At 42.4% G+C, this 23699-nt stretch overlaps 1 protein-coding gene across 1 annotated transcript in view; it reads left to right on the plus strand.

The window, feature by feature from the left end:
• The window catches only part of LOC135518155 (laminin subunit gamma-3-like), a 230514-nt gene that overhangs the window by 204662 nt on the left and 2153 nt on the right, over positions 1–23699 (plus strand). Inside the window, exons 19-26 of the mRNA XM_064943080.1 lie at positions 2367–2620; positions 4091–4167; positions 4626–4760; positions 10226–10475; positions 10625–10768; positions 13324–13426; positions 20814–21016; positions 21191–21325. Coding sequence (XP_064799152.1) covers positions 2367–2620; positions 4091–4167; positions 4626–4760; positions 10226–10475; positions 10625–10768; positions 13324–13426; positions 20814–21016; positions 21191–21325 — 1301 coding nt within the window. The remainder of the gene's footprint in view (positions 1–2366; positions 2621–4090; positions 4168–4625; positions 4761–10225; positions 10476–10624; positions 10769–13323; positions 13427–20813; positions 21017–21190; positions 21326–23699) is intronic.

Below are 23699 nucleotides of genomic sequence, written 5' to 3' on the forward strand. Positions count from 1 at the left end.
TATTTGGCCATTATACCTGACACATGGCCTAGCTCATACTGTAGATAACAATACCATCATGCTATCCCATACTAGACTGTCTAGTATACCTAGAATAGTGGACACCAAGCTGCACCCGGAATGACTGTCCGTGCCTAGCTGACTCTGTTCAGATTGACATTGTTAAAGATGTAACACAACAATATAATGATAAAACCAAACATAATGGGATGGAAAGAGACAGAATCAGCATGAATCAGGAGTCAACCAGCCTTACAATCTTCTCTCCACACTTGCTGACTTTCTCATTATCTTATGAGCAGAGGGGAAAAAGTACCATAAAAGGCTTACAGGCTCATTGACATAGATCGAATGGAGGCTAAATTCCAACAATACAGTTCATAGCAGGCAGGACTGTGTGTGACCGTCTTAATCCCTGTTTGTATGACAGACATGCAGCTAGCGAATTTTGAATCCCTCTTCTTCATTATGATGAGAACTCTAATCAGGATTATGTCTGTCTGACCGTTCCCCACAGCAAGCTGGTACACCGCCACAATGTTAAAAAGGCTACACTGCTCTGTAGTAACCAAAAAAGTGTTAAACAAATCAAAATATATTTAAGATTTGAGATTCTTCAAAGTAGCCACCCTTTGCACACTTTTAGTATTCTCTCAACCAGCTTCATGAGGTAGTCACTCCGAATGCATTTATATTAACGGGTTTGCTTTGTTACAAGTTCATTTATGGAATTTCTTTCCTTCTTAATGCGTTTGAGCCAATCAGTTGTGTTGTGACAAGGTAAGGGTGGTATACAGAAGGATAGCCCTAATTGGTAAAAGACCAAGTCCATATTATGGCAAGAACAGCTCAAATAAGCAAAGAGAAATTACAGTCTATCATTTGTCTATCATTACTTCATGACATGAAGGTCAGTCAATGAAGAACATTTCAAGAACTTTGAAAGTTTCTTCAAGTGCAGTTGCAAAAACCATCAAGTGATATGATGAAACTGACTCTCATGAGGACCGTCACAGGAAAGGAAGACCCAGAGTTTCCTCTGCTGCAGAGGATAAATTCATCAGGATTAACTGCACCTCAGATTGCAGGCCAAATAAATACTTTACATAGTTCAAGTATCAGACTCATCTCAACATCAACTGTTCAGAGGAGGCTGTGTGAATCAAGCCTTCATGGTTGAATTGCTGCAGAGAAACCACCACTGAAGGACACCAATAAGAATAAGAGACTTGCTAGGGCCAAAACACATGAGCAATGGATTTTAGACCAGTGGAAATCTGTCTTTTGGACTGATGAGTCCAAATTTGAGATTTTCTGTTCCATCCACTGTGTCTTTGTGAGACGCAGAGTAGGTGAACGTATGATTTCCGTATGTGTGGTTCCCACCGTGAAGCATGGAGGAGGAGGTGTGATTGTGTGGTGGTGCTTTGCTGGTGACACTGTATGTGATTTATTTAGAATTCAAGGCACTCTTAACCAGCCTGACGACCAAAGCATTCTGCAACGATACGCCATGCCATTTGGTTTGTGCTTAGTGGGACTATCATTTGTTTTCAACAGGACAATGACCCAACACACCTCCAGGCTGTGTAAAGGCTATTTGACCAAGAAGGAGAGTGATGAAGTGCTATATCAGATGACCTGGCCTCCACAATCCCCCGATCTCAACCCAATTGAGATGGTTTGGGATGAGTTGGACCACAGAGCGAAGAAAAAGCAGACAACAAGTGCTCAGCATATGTGGGAACTCCTTCAAGATAGTAAACATTAAGAAAAACCCTTGAATGAGTAGGTGTGTCCAAACTTTTGACTGGTACTGTACATACACGCACGCACACACACACACACACATATACAGAGAGAGAGTGCGCACGCGAGAGTGAGAGAGAGAGAGAGACAAACACACAAACGCAGGATAACATCCCACAGAGGATGCAGTAAACACCCTCCACTCACAGATAGAGCCAGAAGGTCACACCAGCGAGGCACACTGCAATAAACAACTTAACCATAAAGCTACAACAATAACCAAAGGCACCCGAACATACAGAGAGCTTTTTTAGCACAAACAGTGAATTCAGTCTGAATTGACGACTGACCACATGCAATCCATGATCATATGTAGGCCGTCATAGTAAATAATAATTTGTTCTTAACTGACTTGACGAGTTAAATAAAGATTTAAAAAATAAATAATATCAAATCAAATCAAAGGCAACAGTTCCACTACAATGTCCTACTATAAAGGGGCTGGCAGTACTTCTGTCCTAAATAACAATAACATTGAAATAGAATCAAAAGGATCCATTTAACCATCCATGCTGTGTGTTTTTCTATCACATCAGTGTTTTTCTGTTTCTCTGCAGAGGCAAAGGAAGCCTTGGTTAAACAGTTTGCTCTCATGGAGATGTCTACACACACTCTCTCAGCCCAGCTGCACAATGTTACTCCAGCTATGAACTGTAGTGCCAGCATGGAAGAAGAGCAGGCGGAGGAGAAAAAGGAGAAGGGGAAGGAGGACGGGCGGAGAACATTGTGTAGTACCCTTGGTGACGCTCTATCAGTGGTCAGAAGTGCACAGACACAGCTGAAGCAGGCAACACTGGACCTGGACAACATGGTCAGTGGGACATTTACTCTCACTTTGGCTATGTCCTAATTACAGATGTCAGATCTTAATTTGAGCCAGTTTGCTACAGCCAGGAAATAATCCTACAGCAACAGGAAATGTGAATTAAAATTATTTTAATTCATCAACATTTTTGTAGGGGTTGAGCCATTTTTCGTAAGGGAAAATTATGTCTGAAATTTCAAAGTAGAAATGTTAAACCTCAAATACACTACAATTATTAAATTCTGAAACAGGATGGTCAAATTAAGATCCTACATCTGTATTTCTCCTTCCTTTCAAAGTGTGCACTTGTTCACTTCCCTTCACTGATTTTAAAGTAAATGACTGGCATGAGAAATATGGTGGAAACTCACACTAGCCATGCCTCCACCAATCCAAGGCTATTGTGTTTGTGGGAAGTACTGAACGTGTGCACATTTCAGTAGAAAGGGGATTTTATTGGGACACAGCCACTGTCTCTGACACATCGATGCCTGCTGTTAAGTCATTTGAAGCAGTCATAACTCTAGTTTATCTTATTATAATAAGCAGTATCATACATTAATGTATACAGTAGAGCTCACACGTACATAGTAGAGTTCACACGTATACAGTAGAGTTCACACAATATATGTTGACGAGGTCGATAGTCATTTGTCCATTTCAAGTATTTTGCCATTTTTATCCTGGGAAGGATACTGATGATTCAGTAGAGGTGTAATGTATTGATCCACAGTGATGGCTAAAGTGCAGTATTTCTCCCTCTGAAGCTCCATATCCCTACCGCAGAGAGAGAGCACACAGTTTCTCTGAGTGACGCTCAAATGAAATGAACAATTTGTTCTGCACCCACAGCTCAAGCTTTTCCCAGTCGCTCCATGCTCACTAGCAGCAGCTTGGAATCTATTATGAATATGGCTGCCATGTTATGTGGTTTTGGGGAAATGAGAGTGCTTGTTTTGGCTGTGTGTGTGTGTGTGTGTGTGTGTGTGAGTGTGTGTGTGCAAGCCTGGAGCCAGAGCATTGCAGTTCCACATTAACAGGCAGAACGGCTCTGAAATAGGAAGAGAACATCTTTGCGTGTCATATACTGTGATTCACTTTCCTCTATTTTATTAGCACTTTCTCAAAGGAAATGTCACACAGTGAAATAGTCAACATTTATGCACTAGGACTTACAAATGGAAACATTAACTCTGTATACGTTAGTGAGTGAATATGTGCTGTAGTTGGAGCCTTCAGTATGACTTTCTGAAATGACTTTATTGAGTCAGTCTACTTTCTGTGAGTTTAACACTGGTCCTGGGGTCATGTAAGGTTAGCTAATAACTGTGCATGGTCACGATTCAGGTTTTAAATCAACTGACGTCACATCCCATCCAGAGCATGTGTAGCACCTTGTCCTTAGACAGTTTACTTTTGTCTGCTAGCCTGCCACCTCTGCACGCTTTCATTCATTTTTTCTATGCTTTTCCAAAGGTCATTCCTTTCGAGGTGCCACCGGTGCCCAACCGATGGAACTCAGCGGTGAACCAATCAGAGGTCCTTATGAAAAGGTAAGTCAGTGGAGTTCAATAGACTTTAAGTGGCCAATTATGGCAAACAAAGGTCATCTCCCCTAATGTAGGCCCTGCCTCTTCCATCTGTCAATCGCACAATGGCTGGCCTGCCACAGACACCCTCAATCAATGACAACAATACAAAAGCTTATTATGCAGAAGTAATACATTAAGTCTAGGGAGAGGAAATGGAGAGATTAACTCAATAGCTGGAATCCATTTGATTTCTCCTCAGCAGACCAGTTGTTTTTTTGTCAAATAATTGAAAGCGTTTCATCAAACCTGCCTGGAGTGCCAGGAGGGCAGGGTTTGGGCTTGCATTTTTGGTTCTATTCAGTTCCATTGCGGCAGACAAGATCAACCAAGCTGAAGTCAAGCAAACACAATTTGAACCCAGGTGTGGTTGTCAGGCCCATATATCTAATACCCTATCTGTTTTTCTCTCTATCTGTCAGCCACACAGAGATGTCTGGTCATATAGAGTCTATAGCTACCAAGGCATTCATGGCCTCCAACCAGACCTACTCTCTACTGATGGACCTACTGGAGGACAACTCTACAAAGGAATACATCAGCAACCTCACAGAGCAGTGAGTAACTACACATTTCACACACACACACACACACACGCACACACGCACACACGCACACACGCACACACGCACACACGCACACAAGCACACACACACACACACGCACACACACACACACACACACACACACACACAAGCACACACACACACACACACACACACAAGCACAGACACACTTCATGAAGTGCTTCGAGAGGCTAGTCAAAGACCATATCACCTCCTCCTTCCCCGACACACTCAGCCCTCTCCAATTCGCCGATACCCCTGACAGATCCACGGACGACGCAATCGACAATGAACTGAACACTGCCCTTACCCACCTGGACAAAAGGAATACACATGTGAGGATGCTGTTCATTGACTACAGATCAGCCTTCAATAATATAGTGCCCTCTAAGCTCACCACAAAGCTAACGGCCCTGGGACTGAACTCCTCCCTATGCAACTGGGTCCTGGACTTCCTGACGGGGCACCTCCAGACGGTGAAGATAGGCAACATTACCTCCTCGACACTGATTCTCAACACGAGGGCCCCACTAGGGTTCGTACTCAGTCCCCTCCTGTACTCCCTATATACCCACGACTGCGTGGCCACACACAGTTCCAACTCCATCATCAAATTCTCTGACGACACAACAGCAGTAGGCCTGAATACCAACAAAAACGAGATGGCCTACAGGGAAGAGGCAGGCACTCTGACAGCATGGGACCACTTCACGTTTCTTGACGTACACACTTCAGAGGAGCTGAAATGTTCAAACCACACGGACACCGTGGTAAAGAAGACAGCGACTCTTCAACCTCAGGATGCTGAAGAAATCTGGCCTGTTCCCGAGGGCCCTTACAGTGTTCTACAGGAGCACCATCGAGAGCATACTGACGAACTGCATCACAGCCTGGTATGGCATCTCCACTGCCACGGACCACAAGGTGCTACAGAGGGTGGTACACTCAGCCAAACGCACCATTGGGTGCACACTGTCTGCCCTCCAGGACACTTACAATACCAGGTATCACAGGAAGGCCAAGAATATCATCAGGGACCCGAGCCACACAAGCCATGTCCTGTTCTCCCTGCTTCCATCACTCAGACACAGGCAGTACAAGAGCATCATGGCAGGAACTGTAAGACCATCTCCAGACCATCAGACTGCTGAATAACCACAACTAGTCAGCAACCTGCTCCCACTGCTGTCTCCCTCCTGCCGCCCCCTGCTGCTCCCCCCCTGCTTCCACCACAATGTAAATGTATCATTGCCACAGTTGTTAATATGTCCTGCATTTTTGGAGCTCAGAGTTCAAGAATTACACTGTATCCTGTAATACATCTGTAACCCTGTACATTTGACTATGAAACGCTCTAATTGTTAATCTAAACATACATACAAACCTACACAGTACACACGCAGATACGCACGCTCTCTCTCTCTCTTTCTTGCCCCACCATTCCTCCAACACAACATCATTTTAAAGGCTCAATATGAGGTGCAAAAAAACCTGTTAACCTGCATGGATAAAAACAGAAGCAATATCTCAACACAGCACTTCATTTACACAATGTTGTTGCTCCTCTCCTTTTCTCCTCGGTATATTTCTCCCAAATAGGACCCAGGTGTGGTGTTAGCTGTAGTGGTGCCCCACAAAACAAGGTCATGAGTCCTACTCTTTATAGCAGCTGTTTAGAGCACACTGGAGTTAGCCTGGGTACCAGTCTCTTTAGCTTACATTCCACTCCTTGCCACTCCTTGTCATTGCCAAAGAGACTGGCCTTTCGGCAATCTCAAATTTCATTATGCAGTAGGATTTACCGCAGTTGCTGATTGGGAGTTGGAAACAACATTCATATTTTCCATGACAAAGTTTCTGAATGGACATGGAGGGAATTAGTGAACTCACACAGACACACACACACACACACACACACCCTAAAAAGACTCATCAATCAAAGTCAGCAGCACACCTCAGACACACACATCACATTTTTCCTTTCCTAAAAACGTAATTTAAAAACTAGGCTCATCTTCCTGGCTGTAGTCGATCAGAAAGAATGTCTAGGCTACATTATAGCAAAGCCTAACGCCTAACATTAGTTTACTATCAAATGAATTGTAAAGGAAAGTTTGATGTGGGGATAGAGAGACAGCTACAGCATTACTAGAGACGTTGGTTATGTCATGATTATCCCAGCATGTGCCTTATTCCAGAGGAAGATTTGTACTGGATTTATTTTTCTAAACTGCCCCATGTAATTATTCTTTTTTTAATTCAAATGAGTCTGGTGGTTTTTATTCTAGGCATGAAGATATTTCAACATCTAGACGATAAAAGGCTACAATGATCACGAGTACTGGTCTGCCAAATGTAGGCTATAGGTGTCCCCATAGGTTTAATATTTAAATTGAGGAAGTGTTTATCATTATTTAAGCTATCCACGGTAGATGTCCCTCCTAATGAAAAGGCACCCCATCCTGCTAATGTGAGCTGCTGGCAAGCGTACTTGCACTTGATATGCAGTTATGGAGGAAAAAGTGAACTTGCCATTTCCAAAAATGAGCTCAATGTAGAATGGAGATTCCCTGCTTTGCGATCTGTTGCATATGTCAACAGCCAGGGTTTCTTTAATAAAATAGGCCTAGGCACTACACTTTTGTATTGCACATTTAATTCAATGGATGCATTAGACGATGTTCAACTTCAATTCATTGGCAAAAAATGTTTTTTCATAGCATACTGTAGGTGGTTGTCGCCTAAATTTACTGTAGAAGGCCCAATACAGTGCATTCGGAAATGATTCAGACCCCGTGTTCCTCATCAATCTACACACAATACCCCATTATGACAAAGCGAAAACAGAGGTCTCTCCAGAGATGTTTGATCGGGTTCAAGTCTGGGCTCTGGATGGGCCACTCAAGGACATTCAGAGAATTGTCCCAAAGCCACTCCTGAATTGTCTTGGCTGTGTACTTAGGGTTATTGTCCTGTTGGAAGGAGAACCTTCACCCCAGTCTGAGGTCCTGTGCACTCTGGAGCAGGTTTTCATTCCCTCAATCCTGAGTAGTCTCCCAGTCCCTGCCGTTAAAAAACATCCCCACAGCATGATGCTGCCACCACCATGCTTCACCGTATGGGATGATACCAGGTTTCCTTCAGACGTGACACTTGGCACTCAGGCCAAAGAGTTCAATCTTGGTAACATCAGACAAGAGAATCTTGTTTCTCATAGTCAGAGTCCTTTAGGTGCCCCATGGAAAACTTCAAGAGGGCTGTCGTGCTATTTACTGAGGAGTGGCTTTATTCTGGCCACTCTACCATAAAGGACTGATTGGTGGAGTGCTACAGAGATGGTTGTCCTTCTGGAAGATTCTCCCAATTCCACAGAGGACCTCTGGAGCTCTGTCAGAGTGACCATCTGGTTATTGGTCACCTCCCTGACTGGGGCCCTTCTCCCCCGATTGCTCAGTTTGGCCGGGCGGCCAGGTCTAGGAGAAGTCTTGATGGTTCCAAACTTCTTATATTTAAAACTTCTTGGTGACTGGGGGGCAGTATTGAGTAGCTTGGATGAATAAGGTGCCCAGAGTAAACTGCCTGCTACTCAGCCATAAAAGCTAGAATATGCATATAATTAGTATATTTGGATGGAAAACACTCTGACGTTTCTAAAAATGTTTGAATGATGTCTGTGAGTATAACAGAACTCACATGGCAGGCGAAAACCTGAGAAAAAAAATCCAACCAGGAAGTCTGAGATTGGTCGTTTTTCAACTCATTCCCTATTGAAGATACAATGGGATATTGGTCATGTTGCACTTCCTAAGACTTCCACTAGATGTCAACTGTCTTTAGAACCTTGTTTGATGCTTCTACTGTGAAGTGGGGCTGAATGAGAGGGGATTGAGCCAGGTGTCTTGCAGATTGCCTCGAGCTCGTGATGCGCGGTCATGTGAAAATTAGCTTGCGTTTATTGCTTTTCTACAGACAAAGGAATTCTCCGGTTGGAACATTATTGAAGATTCATGTTAAAAACATCCTAAAGATTGATTCTACACTTAGTTTGACATGTTTCTATGACCTGTAATATAACTTTTTGGACTTTTCATGTGCATTTGGATTTTTTTTACCAAACGCTCTAACAAAGGAAGGTATTTGGATATAAATTATGAACTTTATCGAACAGATCAAACACTTTTTGTGGAACTGGGATTCCTGGGAGTGCATTCTGATGAACATCATCAAAGGTATGTGAGTATTTATAATGCTATTTCTGACTATTGTTGACCCCCCACATGGCGGATATCTCTTTGGCTGTTTTGGTCTCTGAGCTTTTGACTGGTACTGTATATAGCACCTTGCTCTTGATTGCTGGGTATAAAATAGGCTACAGCGTTCACAATGAACTGGAGGGGAAGTTTGAATGGCAAGAGCTTCTCTGGTGTGATCGTATGGGGGCTGGTGTTAAAAATATAAAAAATGTGAATCCTCTGTTCTCCCCACACCTAATGTTTATGTTTACAATTAAATGTATTACATCAGAATGCCCAATGATAGAATGTTTCCAATCAAATTCATGAATTAAGTTAGGAAAATATACTATCAGTCTAATATGCATAAACATTGTGACTGGATGATAGCTATGAGGGTTATCGAATCAGGATCAAATCCTCTGATCTCCTCAAGCTCATTAATGATAGAATGTTCATATTTGAAGATTGCAGAAAGACAGTCTCTTTTGCAATTACAAGAAGTGGCAAGGAGTGGAATGCTAGCTAAATAACTCCAGGCTACACTGGAGTTATGAAAATAAGACATTTAGCCACAGGGGAACAGCTTTCTTCCTTCCTCTTTAAGCAAAATGCTTTCTGGGGCTGCTATCATGGAGGCAGCAGCATGGAGGGAGCAGCATCTCCTAGCGTGAGATTGCGCTGAGGATTACCCCCAAAGCTCAACGGAACCATGCAAAAACTTCTGGTGGCCACACCACGCCATGATGGGAGCAGGCAGGAGACAAGAAATTGATTACCCTCATACCAGCACTAGTCTGCTTGCTTCTGGGGATTTAATCGTAATCTTTCAGAACAATTTGGTGGGTGCATGGGTGGAAGGGCCTGGTTCCTCTCTAGGTTGCTTCCTAGGTTCCTGCCTTTCTAGGAAGTTTTTCCTAGCCACTGTGCTTCTACATCTGCATTGCTTGCTGTTTGGGGTTTTAGGCTGGGTTTCTATATAGCACTTTGTGACATCGGCTGATGTAAAAATGGCTTTATAAATACATTTGATTGATTGATTGTGTGTGTTTGTGTGCGTGTGTGTGTATGTGAGTGTGTATGTGCACGCGAGTATGTCAAGAATCAAAACACTGAATGATCTAACACCCTCCCTCTCTCTCTCTCTCTCTCTCTCTCGCTCATTCATTCTCTCTCTCTCACTCTCTCTCGCTCTCTCTTGTTATCTCTCTTTCTCTCTCTCAGACTGGCAGACATGCAGCAGATAATGGAGAATCTGACTGACCAAGTGAATAGGATTCTAGCCAATAAATTGTCTCTGGAGGAGGAGTCTGCTGATGTCTTGGTTGCCCTAGGAAACCTCACCTCCTCCCTATTGGAGCTGTCCCAGAGGAGGCCCAAATCCACATCAGGAACCAACCAATCAGAACTCAGACCAACACAGGGTTACAACCAATCAGACCCCAGCCTCGCACCGGCTGCCAATCAATCAGAGGTCAGTGGCTACCGCAGTCAGGGGTAATAAGAACTCATTGTACTCTCAAGTTGATGGACTGACTGACGGACTGACTTATTGACTGACTGACTGAATTACTGACTGAATGTCTGAATGAATGAATGACAGCTGTTCTCCCCTTTCCTCAGGATGTTGAGCTAAGCAACAGGACAGCTGAGCTGGCGTTTAATGTCCTGTCTAAAGAGGAGCTGGTCAATAAGATCAGAGAGGAGATGGAGCCTCGCATACAGACCGCTCACAACAACATGGCTGCTGTAAAGGATATTTACAAGGTAGAGGGGGTTTTATCTGCACCCCTAACATTTACATGTACCAGGAATATGACCTGGTGAAATGTTACTGACAGCAATAAACAGTATATACTGACAAAAATAGACAATAGAATGTACACACAATCCACATACCATTCAATATCCTGTAGAGCAATGGTTCCCAAACTTTTATAGTGCCATACCCCTTCAAACATTCAACCTCCAGCTGCATACCCCCTCTAGCACCAGGGTCAGCGCACTCTCAAATGTTGTTTTTGCCATCATTGTAAGCCTGCCACACACACACACACACACTATACGATACATTTATTAAACATAAGAATGTATGAGTTTTTGTCACAACCCAACTCGTGGGAAGTGACAAAGAGCTCTTATAGGACCAGGGCACAAATAATAATATAATAATTAATTATTTTGCTCTTTATATAACCATCTTACATATAAAACCTTATTTTCTCAATGAAAATTGTGAATAACTCACCACAGATTAATGAGAAGGGTGTGCTTGAAAGGATGCACATAACTCTGCAATGTTGGGTTGTATGGGAGAGAGTCTCAGTCTTAAATAATTTTCCAGTTATTCCACTCACATATGTATTTAGTTTTCATGCTAGTGAGGGCTGAGAATCCACTCTCACATAGGTATGTGATTGCAAAGGGCATCTTAACAGCGCGATTTGCCAAGGCAGGATACACTGAGCGCAGCCCAATCCAGAAATCTGCCAGTGGCTTCTGATTGAATTCAATTTTCACAGAACCGCTTGTTACAATTTCGATGAGGCTCTCTTGTTCAGATATCGGGAAGTGGACTGGATGCAGGGCATGAAAGGGATAACGAATCCAGTTGTTTGTGTCATCTGTTTCGGGAAAGTACCTGCGTAATTGCAGACCACACTCATTCAGGTGCTTCGCTATCTCACATTTGACATTGTTCGTAAACTTGAGTTCATCTGCACACAAAAAATCATACAATCATGGAAAGACCTGTGTGTTGTTCTTGTTAATGCAGACAGAGAACCACTGACAGCATTGCATACTTGTATACTTCTCTATACTTCTGGCCCTTCTTTGGACACTGTGTTAACAACCCTCCAGGAAGCTTCAATGCCATACAACTCTCCTTCCGTGGCCTCCAATTGCTCTTAAATACAAGTAAAAGTAAATGCATGCTCTTCAACCGATCGCTACCCGCACCTGCCCGCCTGTCCAACATCACTACTCTGGACGGCTTTGACTTAGAATACGTGGACAACTACAAATACTTAGGTGTCTGGTTAGACTGTAAACTCTCCTTCCAGACCCATATCAAATATCTCCAATCGAAAGTTAAATCTAGAATTAGCTTCCTATTCATGGCTTCCTATTCCTATTCATGCTGCCAAACATACCCTTGTAAAACTGACCATCCTACCAATCCTCGACTTTGGCGATGTCATTTACAAAATAGCCTCCAATACCCTACTCAACAAATTGGATGCAGTCTATCACAGTGCAATCCGTTTTGTCACCAAAGCCCCATATACTACCCACCATTGCGACCTGTACGCTCTCGTTGGCTGGCCCTCGCTTCATACTCGTCGCCAAACCCACTGGCTCCATGTCATCTACAAGACCCTGCTAGGTAAAGTCCCCCCTTATCTCAGCTCGCTGGTCACCATAGCATCTCCCACCTGTAGCACACGCTCCAGCAGGTATATCTCTCTAGTCACCCCCAAAACCAATTCTTTCTTTGGCCGCCTCTCCTTTCAGTTCTCTGCTGCCAATGACTGGATCGAACTACAAAAATCTCTGAAACTGGAAACACTTATCTCCCTCACTAGCTTTAAGCACCAACTGTTAGAGCAGCTCACAGATTACTGCACCTGTACATAGCCCACCTATAATTTAGCCCAAATAAATACCTCTTTCCCTACTGTATTAAATTTATTTATTTATTTTGCTCCTTTGCAACCCATTATTTTTATTTCTACTTTGCACATTCTTCCATTGCAAATCTACCATTCTACTGTTTTACTTGCTATATTGTATTTACTTTGCCACCATGGCCTTTTTTTGCCTTTACCTCACTTATCTCACCTCATTTGCTCACATCGTATATAGACTTGTTTCTACAGTATTATTGACTGTATGTTTGTTTTACTCCATGTGTAACTCTGTCGTTGTATGTGTCCAACTGTTTTGCTTTATCCTGGCCAGGTCGCAATTGTAAATGAGAACTTGTTCTCAACTTGCCTACCTGGTTAAATAAAGGTGAAATAAAAAATTAAAAAATTGTGCGTACCCCTGCTGTAGAGTAAAAGCAGAACAATTACAGATAATAAGAAAGATTATAATAAAACATTTTATAGTACTTTTATCATCCGTCTGAAAAATATGAATTCCTTAATTATTTATTTCAATTGTTTTATTAGAACTACAGTAGATGGTAGATGCTTCTGCGTCAAATCAGTCAGTGACCCCATAGTCAGGATGCTGTGCTGTCTGATGTGTAACTCTTGAGGTTCTGTGAGGTTCACTCCCTACTCACTCTCTATCCCTGGTACCTCCATCTGCAGCTGACAGCTCATGCCCAGGGGTCAAAGGTCCTGGCCCTGTCATCGGTGGTGACAGGGAAAGAAATGGAGTCAGAGGTCATCGCCCTGCGGAGAGAACTGGAAGGTGACGTTTGCAGCATGTTTTATTTCTGTTTCTTTTTCTGTTGTTTTACATTTCAGACTTTTTGTTTTGTTTTCATATTCCCATCACTGCAATATCAGCCCACGGAGTTATTCTAATTAAATATCAAAATGCTTAGAAAAACAAATGTAACACAAATGTAACCGTTTGTTTCTCCCTGTTAAGCTCTGCTTGCCATTTTGTGAGGGGAGGAAGAGCAGCTGTGATTGTCGGAAATAATAACAAAGCCTCAAATGCACTCAAATGCACTGAACTAGAGGCAGTTTCACAGCCTCTGGTTCATTTCAACAATATATTCACTGTTTATAAAAAAATTATAAAATTTATAAAATTTAAAAGAAATCTCATCAGGGTAGTAGTCTGAATATAAACCCTTACAAATAAAAGCATGTCAAATTTGCAGCTTCAATTGTCAAAATCTAATTTTCACATGTGAAATTGAATTTTCACAAATTAAATAGTTGTTTGTTGAGCCTGTTTCACATATGAAACCATATTTTCAGATGTAGTAGTTTCTACATATGAAATTCTATAAAAAGGTAACTTAACCTAGAGAAGCTAGCGTTCTGTCTCCTTCTTGATTATATTTAACACGTTAAAAGTAGCGATCTCAGATTTAGTCATTTAACTCAAGTTTACTATTTGTAATTATTTTGTGCAAAAAAAATCATCACATTGCCTGAAAGCATTCAAAATACACTGAAAACATCCAAAATACATCATCTGTACAGCCAAAAACAGCAATATGATGTCAAAACAAAACAAACTTTCAAAACAGTTTAGCAGATGTTTTAACCCGTGCAGCAAAATGCTTATGTTACTGACTCTTAACAATGTCAAACAAGTACACAAATAAATCTACACACAATCTACACACAATACCCCATAATGACAAAGTGAAAACAGGTTTTTCAATTTTTTTGCACAAAAAAAATAGAAAACAGAAATAGCTTGTTTACGTAAGTATTCAGACCCTTGAAATTCAGCTCAGCTGCATCCTGTTTCCATTAATCATCCTTGAGATGTTTCTACAACTTGATTGAAGGCCACCTGTGCTAAATGCAATTGATTGGACATGATTTGGAAAGGCACACACCTGTCTATATAAGGTCCCACAGTTGACAGTGTATGTCAGAGCAAAAACCAAGCCATGAGGTCAAAGGAATTGTCCGTAGAGCTCCAAGACAGTATTGTGACGAGGCACAGATCTGTGGAAGGGCACCAAAAACTGTCTGCAGAATTGAAGGTCCCCAAGAACAAGGTGGCATCCATCATTCTTAAATAGAAGACGTTTGGAACCACCAAGACTTTTCCAAGAGCTGGCCGCCCGGCCAAACTGAGCAATCGGGGGGGAAAGGGCCTTGGTCAGGGAGGTGACATTTGGCAAACTCTGCTTGGAGTTTGGTAAAAGGCACCTAAAGGACTCTCAGACCTTGAGAGACAAAATGCTCTGTTCTGATGAAACTAAGATTATAGTCTTTGGCCTGAATGGCAAGCGTCACGTCTGGAGGAAACCTGGCACCGTCACTATGTTGAAGCATGGTGGTGGCAGCATCATGCTGTAGGGATGTTTTTTAGCGGCAGGGACTGGGAGACTACTCAGAATTGCGGGAAAGATGAATGGAGCAAAGTACAGAGAGATCCTTAATGAAAACCTGCTCCAGAGCGAACAGGACCTCAGACTGGGGTGAAGGTTCACCTTCCAACAGGACAATGACCCTAAGTACACAGCCAAGACAATGCAAGGTGGCTTTGAGACAATTCTCTGAAAGTGCTTGAGTGACCCAGCCAGAGCCCAGACTTGAATCTGATCGAACATCTCTGGAAAGACCTGAAAATAGCTGTGCAGCGACGCTCCCCATCCAACCTCATAGAGCTTGAGAGGATATGCAGAGAAGAATGGGAGGAACTCCCCAAATACAGGTGTGCCAAGCTTGTAGCGTCATACCCAAAAAGACTTGAGGCTGTAATCGCTGCCATACAGTGGGTTGTGAAAGTATTCACCCCCCTTGGCATTTTCCCTATTTTGTCGTCTTACAACCTGGAATTAAAATAGATTTTTTTGGGGGGGGTTTGTATCTTTTGATTTACACAACCTGACTCCCAAAATATTTTCTATTGTGAAACAAACAAGAAATATAACAAAAAACTGAAAACTTCAACATGCATAACTATTTTAGTCTCATCTGACAAGAATCCCTTTTTCCGTGTGCCTTTTGGCGAACAACAAACGTGTTTGCTTATTATTTTCTTTAAGCAATGGCTTTTTTCTGGCCACTCTTCCGTACGCCCAGCTCTGTGGAATGTACGTCTTAAAGTTGTCCTATGGAGAGATACTCCAATCTCCGCTGTGGAGCTTTGCAGCTCCTTCAGGGTTATCTTTGGTCTCTTTGTTGCTTCTCTGATTAATGCCCTCCTTGCCTGGTCCATGAGTTTTGGTGGGCGGCCCTCTCTTGGCAGGTTTCTTGTGGTGCCAAATTCTTTAAAAATAATAATAATGGACTTAATGGTGCTCTGTGGGTTGTTCAAAGTTTCAGATATTTTTTATAACCCAACCCTGATCTGTAATTCTCCACAACTCTGTCCATGACCTGTTTGTAGAGATCCTTGGTCTTCATAGTGCCGCTTGCTTGGTGGTTCCCCTTGCTTAGTGGTGTTGCAGACTCTGGGGCCTTTCAGAACAGGTGTATATACTGTATACTGAGATCATGTGACAGATCATGTGACACTTATATTGCACACATGTGGAGTTTATTTAAGTAATTATGTGACTTCTGAAGGTAATTGGTTGCACCATATTTTATTTAGGGGCTTCATAGCAAAGGGGTTGAATACATATGCACGTACCACTTTTCCATTTATATATATATATATATATATATATATATATATATATATATATATATATATATAAAATTAAGTCATTTTTTTTCATTTAACTTCACCAATTTGGAATATTTTGTGTATGTCCATTACATGAAATCCAGATAAATGAATAATTACAGGTTGTAATGAAACAAAATAGGAAAAAGGCCAAGGGGGGTGAATACTTTTGCAAGGTATTTTTTACTCTGCCCTTTACTCAATACTTTGTTGAAGCACCTACAGTGCTTCAACAAAGTATTGAGAAAAGGGCAGAGTAGCCTCGTGGTTAGAGCATTGGACTAGTAACCAAAAGGTTGCAAGTTCAAATCCCCAAGCTGACAAGGTACAAAATCTGTTGTTCTGCCCTTGAACAGGCAGTTAACCCACTGTTCCTAGGCCATCATTGAAAATAAGAATTTGTTCTTAACTGACTTGCCTAGTAAAATTAAAATAAAATTGAGTAAAGGGTCTGAATACTTATGTAAATATTTAAGTTTACATTTTTTATACATTTGCAAACATTTCTCAAACCTGATTTTGCTTTGTCATTATGGGTTATTGTGTGTAGATTGATGACGGGGATTTTAGAATAAGGCAAAATGTGGAAAAGGTCAACAGGTCTGAATACTTTCCAAATGCACTGTATTAATACATATGAGTTGTATGTATATAAACAGTGAAACTAAAATGCATTTTACGGTAGTAGAAATATTAGGATGAGCAATGTTGAGAATACAGTATTTAGCTACACAGTACAAAACCCCATAGCAAAATGGATGGAATTGCAGGAAATTAGCTTCATCATCCCAGACTCACTCCAATTTGCATATCGCCACAACAGGTCCATAGATGACGCAATATCAATTTCTCTCCACACTACCTTCACCCACCTAGATACAGTTGAAGTCGGAAGTTTACATACACCTGAGCCAAATACATTTAAACTCAGTTTTTCACAATTCCTGACATTTAATCTTAGTAAAAAATCCATGTTTTAGGTCTGTTAGGATCAGCACTTTATTTTAAGAATGTGAAATGTCAGAATAATACTAGAGAATGATTTATTTCAGCTTTTATTTATTTTATCACATTCCCAGTGGGTCAGAAGTTTAGTATTTGGTAGCATTGCCTTTAAAATGGTTTAACTTGGGTCAAATGTTTCGGGTAGCCTTCCACAAGCTTACCACAATAAGTTGGGTGAATTTTGGCCCATTCCTCCTGACAGAGCTGGTGTAACTGAATCAAGTTTGTAGGCCTCCTTGCTCGCACGCACGTTTTCAGTTCTGACCACAAATATTCTATAGGGTTGAGGTCAGGGTTTTGTGATGGCCACTCCAATACCTTGACTTTGTTGTCATTAAGCCATTTTGCCACAACTTTGGAAGTATGCTTGGGGTCATTGTCCATTTGGAATACCCATTTGCTTCAATATATCCACACAATTTTATTTTTTCATGATGCCATCTAGTTTGTGAAGTGCACCAGTCCCTTCTGCAGTAAAGCACCGCCACAACATGATGCTGCCACCCCCGTGCTTCACGGATGGGTGTTCTTCGGCTTGCAAGCCTCCCCCTTTTTCCTTCTAACATAACGATGGCCATTATGACCAAACAGTTCTATTTTTGTTTCATCAGACCAGAGGACATTTCTCCAAAAAGTACGACCTTTGTCCCCATGGGCAGTTGCAAACCGTAGTCTGGCTTTTTTAATGGAGGTTTTGGAGCAGAGGCTTCTTCCTTGCTGAGCGGCCTTTCAGGTTATGCCGATATAGGACTCGTTTTACTGTGGATACAGAAACCTTTGTACCTGTTTCCTCCAGCATCTTCACAAGGTCCTTTGCTGTTGTTCTGGGATTGATTTTCACTTTTCACACCAAAGTACGTTCATCTCTAGGGGACAGAACACGTCTCCTTCCTGAGCGATATGACGGCTGAGTGGTCGCATGGTGTTTATACTTGCATATTATTGTTTGTGCAGATGAATGTGGTACCTTTGGAAATTGCTCCCAAGGATGAACCCATTTTCCCATGATGTCAAGCAAAGAGGCAGTGAGTTTGAAGGTGGGCCTTGAAATACATCCACAGGTACACCTCCAATTGACTCAAATTATGTCAATTAGCCTATCAGAAGCTTCTATAGCCATGACATCATATTCTGGAATTTTCCAAGCTGTTTAAAGGCACAGTCAACTTAGTGTATGTAAACTTCTGACCCACTGGAATTGTGATACAGTGAATTATAAGTGAAATAATCTGTCTGTAAATAATTGTTGGAAAAATTACTTGTGTCATGCAGAAAGTAGATGTCCTAACCGACTTGCCAAAACTATAGTTTGCTAACAAGACATTTGTGTCGTGTTTGAAAAAAGATATTTAATGACTCCAACCTAAGTGTGTGTAAACTTCCGACTTCAACTGTACATGTAAGAGGTATACCTATGTGAGAATGCTGTTTATTGACTACAGCCCAGCATTCAACACCATTGTCCCCTCCAAGCTCGTCACCAAGCTTAGGATGCTGGGACTGAACACCTCCCTCTGCAACTGGATCCTGGACTTCTTGACTGGATGACCCCAGGTGGTGAGGATAGGCAACATCACCTCAGCCCCGCTGAACCTAAACACAGGGACCCCACAGGGGTGTGTGCTTTGTCCCCTCCTGTACTCCCTGTTCCCCCACAACTGCCATGCAGGACTCTAACACCATCATCAAGTTTGCTGACGACACGACGATGGAAGGCCTGATCACCGGCGACGATGAGACAGCCTGCAGGGAGGAGGTCAGTGACCTGGCAGTGTGGTGCCGGAACAACAACCTCTCCCTCAACTTCAATAAGACCAAGGAGCTGATCGTGTACTCCAAGAAAAAGGGGGGCGAGCATGCCCCCATCCACATCAATGGGGCTGCAGTGGAACGGGTCGAGAGCTTCAAGTTCCTCTGTGTCCAAATCAATAAGGACTTAAAATGGTCCACACACATGCGTACAGTTGTGAAGAAAGTACGGCAGTGCCTCTTCCCCTTTAGGAGGTTGAAATGATTTGGCATGGGCCCTCAGATCCTCAAAAAGTACAGCTGTACCATTGAGAGCATATTGACTGGCTGCATCACTGCTTGGTATGGCAATAGCACCGCCCTCGATCACATGGGGCTACAGAGGTTGGTGCAGACAGCCCAGTGCATCACTGGGGCCAAGCTCCTTGCCATCCAGGGCAGTGTGAAAGGAAGGCCTGGAAAATTGTTGAAGACTCCAGCCACCCAAGCCATAGACTGTTCTTTCTGCATCCGCATGATAAGTGGTACCGGTGCATCAAGTCTGACACCAACAGGCTCCTGGACAGCTTCTTTCCCCAAGTCATAAGACTGCTATATAGCTGTCTAAATTGACCGTTGTATTTTATTAACATTTTTGCACTTTCTATGCAAACTCACAGGGCCCTACACACTCATGCACATCCTCTCACATACAATCATCATATATGCTGTTGCTACTTTGTTTATCATATATTCTGATGCCTAGGCACGTTACCCCTATACATATCTACCAGTGGAGGCTCCTTAGGTGAGGAAGGGGAGGACCATCCTCTCCAGTGAATTTAATAAAAATAAGAATATTTAAACATTAAAAAATGATCCTTTTTAGATAAAACTATACTAAATATATTCACGTCACAAAATAATTGATTAAAACACATTTTTTTGCTATGTAGGTCTACAGTAGCCTCAACACCACTCAGTAAGGTAGCACTGTGGTGAAGCCAGAGGACAGCTAGTTTCTGATACATTGACTTCAATACAAAATCTAGGAGGCTCAGGGTTCTCACCCCCTTCCATAGACAACTTCCGGAGGACATCCTCCAACCTATCAGAGCTCTTGCAGCATGAACTGACATATTGTCCACCCAATCAAAGGATCAGATCAATAATCTAGTACTGAAAGCATAAGCTACAGCTAGCTAGCGCTGCAGTGCATAAAATGTGGTCAGTAGTTGACTCAAAGAGAGAGAAATACAATAGTTGAACAGTTTCAAACAAAAAAATAAGGAGGGAGAGAGAGAGAGAGAGAGAGCTGAAAGTGTAGCAGACTTGAGTCGTTAATGGTTGGTCATGGTCATGTGATCAGGTAGCCAGCCTGCGACTTCAAAATGAGGGTTGGCCCTCTTGGTCAGATGGGCTAGAGTTTGTCTTCTCCCATGGGAGACCTGGTTTCTTATCCTGACAATTACATACATATGAAACTTCACACGTGTCTGACACCACGTCTGACGCACGTGTCTGTTTTTCCCACGTGACATTTGTTCACGTGATGTTTGTCACAGGTTTTTTTGTAAGGGAAGGAATAGAATTGAATGGAACTTGAACTCCCATTTTCTCATTACTTTGTTACTAGTACATGGATTGTGAAATAGAATAGGATAGAATAAAAAACTTTTTGTCAGTTGCTATCACACTTCTTTAACCATGTCAGTGGCCAACCTGCCTTGCCCCTGTCCATCCCCCACCCTAGACATGCAGAGAGAGTGGCCTCGAAGGCAGGTCCAGACCAAGGCTGCTCTGAAGAAGGAGACGCTGCTGAGGGAGAAGGTTTTAGAAGATATCAATAAGAAGGTGAACCAGACAGAGAGAGTCCTGAGGCCTGCCCTGGATAACGCTACCCTCTCCAACGCTACCGCAGGACAGGCAGAACACACTGCACACTCCCTGTCTAAAGTGGGTATGGCGGGGGTGTGTGTGAGTGTATGTGTGTGTGTGTGTGTGTGTGTGTGTGTGTGTGTGTGTGTGTGTGTGTGTGTGTGTTTAAATTCCATTCACATAAGTCACATCACACCCCTATGAATCCTGTATCCTTCATATTCATTTGTCTGTGTTTTTCTCTGAACCCAGGAGGCCAAGGCCACCCTGACCAAGGCCAAGCATGCGAGGACAGCGTCTGCCCAGCTCAGCTCCTCTGTGGACACAGCCATGCAGCAGCTGGCTGAGCTGGAGAACCACACTGCCCAGGCACAAGCTCAACTCAACGTAGGTGTAACCACAACACAACCAATAATCAACCACACTTCCCAGGCACAAGCCCAACTCAACGTATAGGTAACCACAACACAACAAATAATCAACCACACTTCCCAGGCACAAGCCCAACTCAACTCATATGTAACCACTACACAACCAATAATCAACCACACTGCCCAGGCACAAACCCAACTCAACTCATCATATGTAACCACTACACAACCAATAATCAACCACACTGCCCAGGCACAAGCCCAACTCAACTCATATGTAACCACTACACAACCAATAATCAACCACACTGCCCAGGCACAAACCCAACTCAACTCATATGTAACCACCACACAACCAATAATCAACCACACTGCCCAGGCACAAACCCAACTCAACTCATATGTAACCACTACACAACCAATAATCAACCACACTGCCCAGGCACAAACCCAACTCAACTCATCATATGTAACCACTACACAACCAATAATCAACCACACTGCCCAGGCACAAACCCAACTCAACTCATATGTAACCACTACACAACCAATAATCAACCACACTGCCCAGGCACAAACCCAACTCAACTCATATGTAACCACTACACAACCAATAATCAACCACACTGCCCAGGCACAAACCCAACTCAACTCATAGGTAACACAACACAACCAATAATCTGGGACCTGAAAGAGTATGTAATACAATACTGTATCCAATCACTTAGGGTTGAGTCCTAGCTTGAGATTTGCATGGGCAAATTTTCACACAAATATACTGACATTGCTCCATGAATCCTTGAAAGTAAGCATTTGTAAGCATTTCATGGTACCGTTATACCCGTTGTATTCTGTGCAAGTGACAAATACACTTTGATCTATAAGTTACAGAGTTACACATGCGGATCTGAAGGAGGATTCAGCCCCCACATTATATGCTATAATGTTGCCGTCTATCTATCTCTCTATATGCAGTACCCGCCAAAGATTTGGACACACCTACTCATTCTAGGGTTTTTCTTTATTTGTACTTTTTTTCTACATTGTACAATAATAGTGAAGACATCAAAACAATGAAATAACACATATGGAATCATATAGTGACCCCAAAATATTTCAGATTCTTCAAAGTAGCCACCCTTTGCCTTGATGACAGCTTTGCATATTCTTGGCATTCTCTCAACCAGTTTCACCTGGAATGCTTTTCCAACAGTCTTGGAGTTCCCACATATGCTGGGCACTTGTTGGCTGCTTTTCCTTCACCCTGGGGGTTCAACTCATCCTAAACCACCTCAATTGGATTGAGGTTGGGTGATTGTAGAGGCCAGGTCATCTTATGCAGCACTCCATCACTCTCCTTCTTTGTCAAATAGCCCTTACACAGCCTGGAGGTGTGTTGGGTCATTGTCCTGTTGAAAAACTAATGATAGTCCCACTAAGAGCAAACCAGATGGGATGGCGTATCACTGCAGAATGCTGTGGTAGCCATGCTGGTTAAATGTGAATTCTAAACAAATCACTGACAGTGTCACCAGCAAAGCACCATCACACCTCCTCCTCCTCCATGCTTCATAGTGGGAACCACACATGCAGATATCATCCGTTCACCTATTCTGCGTCTCACAAAGACATGTGGTTGGAACCAAAAATCTCAAATTTGGACTCATCAGACCAAATGACAGATTTCCACCAGTCTAATGTTCATTGCTCGTGTTTCTTGGCCCAAGCAAGTCTCTTATTCTTATTGGTGTCCTTTAGTAGTGGTTTCTTTGCAGCAATTCGACCATGAAGGCCTGATTCAAGCAGTGTCCTCTGAACAGTTGATGTTGAGATGTGTCTGTTACTTGAACTCTGTAAAACATTTATTTGGGCTGCAATCTGAGGTGCAGTTAACTCTAATGAACTTATCCTCTGCAGCAGAGGAAACTCTGGGTTTTCGTTTCCTGTGGCGGTCCTCATGAGAGCCAGTTTCATCATTGCGCTTGATGGTTTTTGCAACTGCACTTGAAGAAGTTCTTAAAATCTTCCATATTGACTGACCTTCATGTCTTAAAGTAATGATAGACTGTTGTTTCTCTTTGCTTATTTGAGCTATTCTTGCCATAATATGGACTTGGTCTTTTACCAAATAGGGCTGTCTTCTATATACCTTGTCAAAACACAACATATTGGCTCAAACGCATTAAGAAGGAAAGAAATTCCACAAATTAACTTTTAACAAGGCACACCTGTTAATTGAAATGCATTCCAGGTGACTACCTCATGAAACTGGTTGAGAGAATGCCAAGAGTGTGCAAAGCTGTCATCAAGGCAAAGGGTGGCTACTTTGAAGAATCTCAAATACAAAATATATTTTGATTTGTTAAACACTTTTTTGGTTACTACATAAT

Source organism: Oncorhynchus masou, chromosome 28, assembly GCF_036934945.1.
Source record: "Oncorhynchus masou masou isolate Uvic2021 chromosome 28, UVic_Omas_1.1, whole genome shotgun sequence".
NCBI lineage: Eukaryota > Metazoa > Chordata > Actinopteri > Salmoniformes > Salmonidae > Oncorhynchus > Oncorhynchus masou.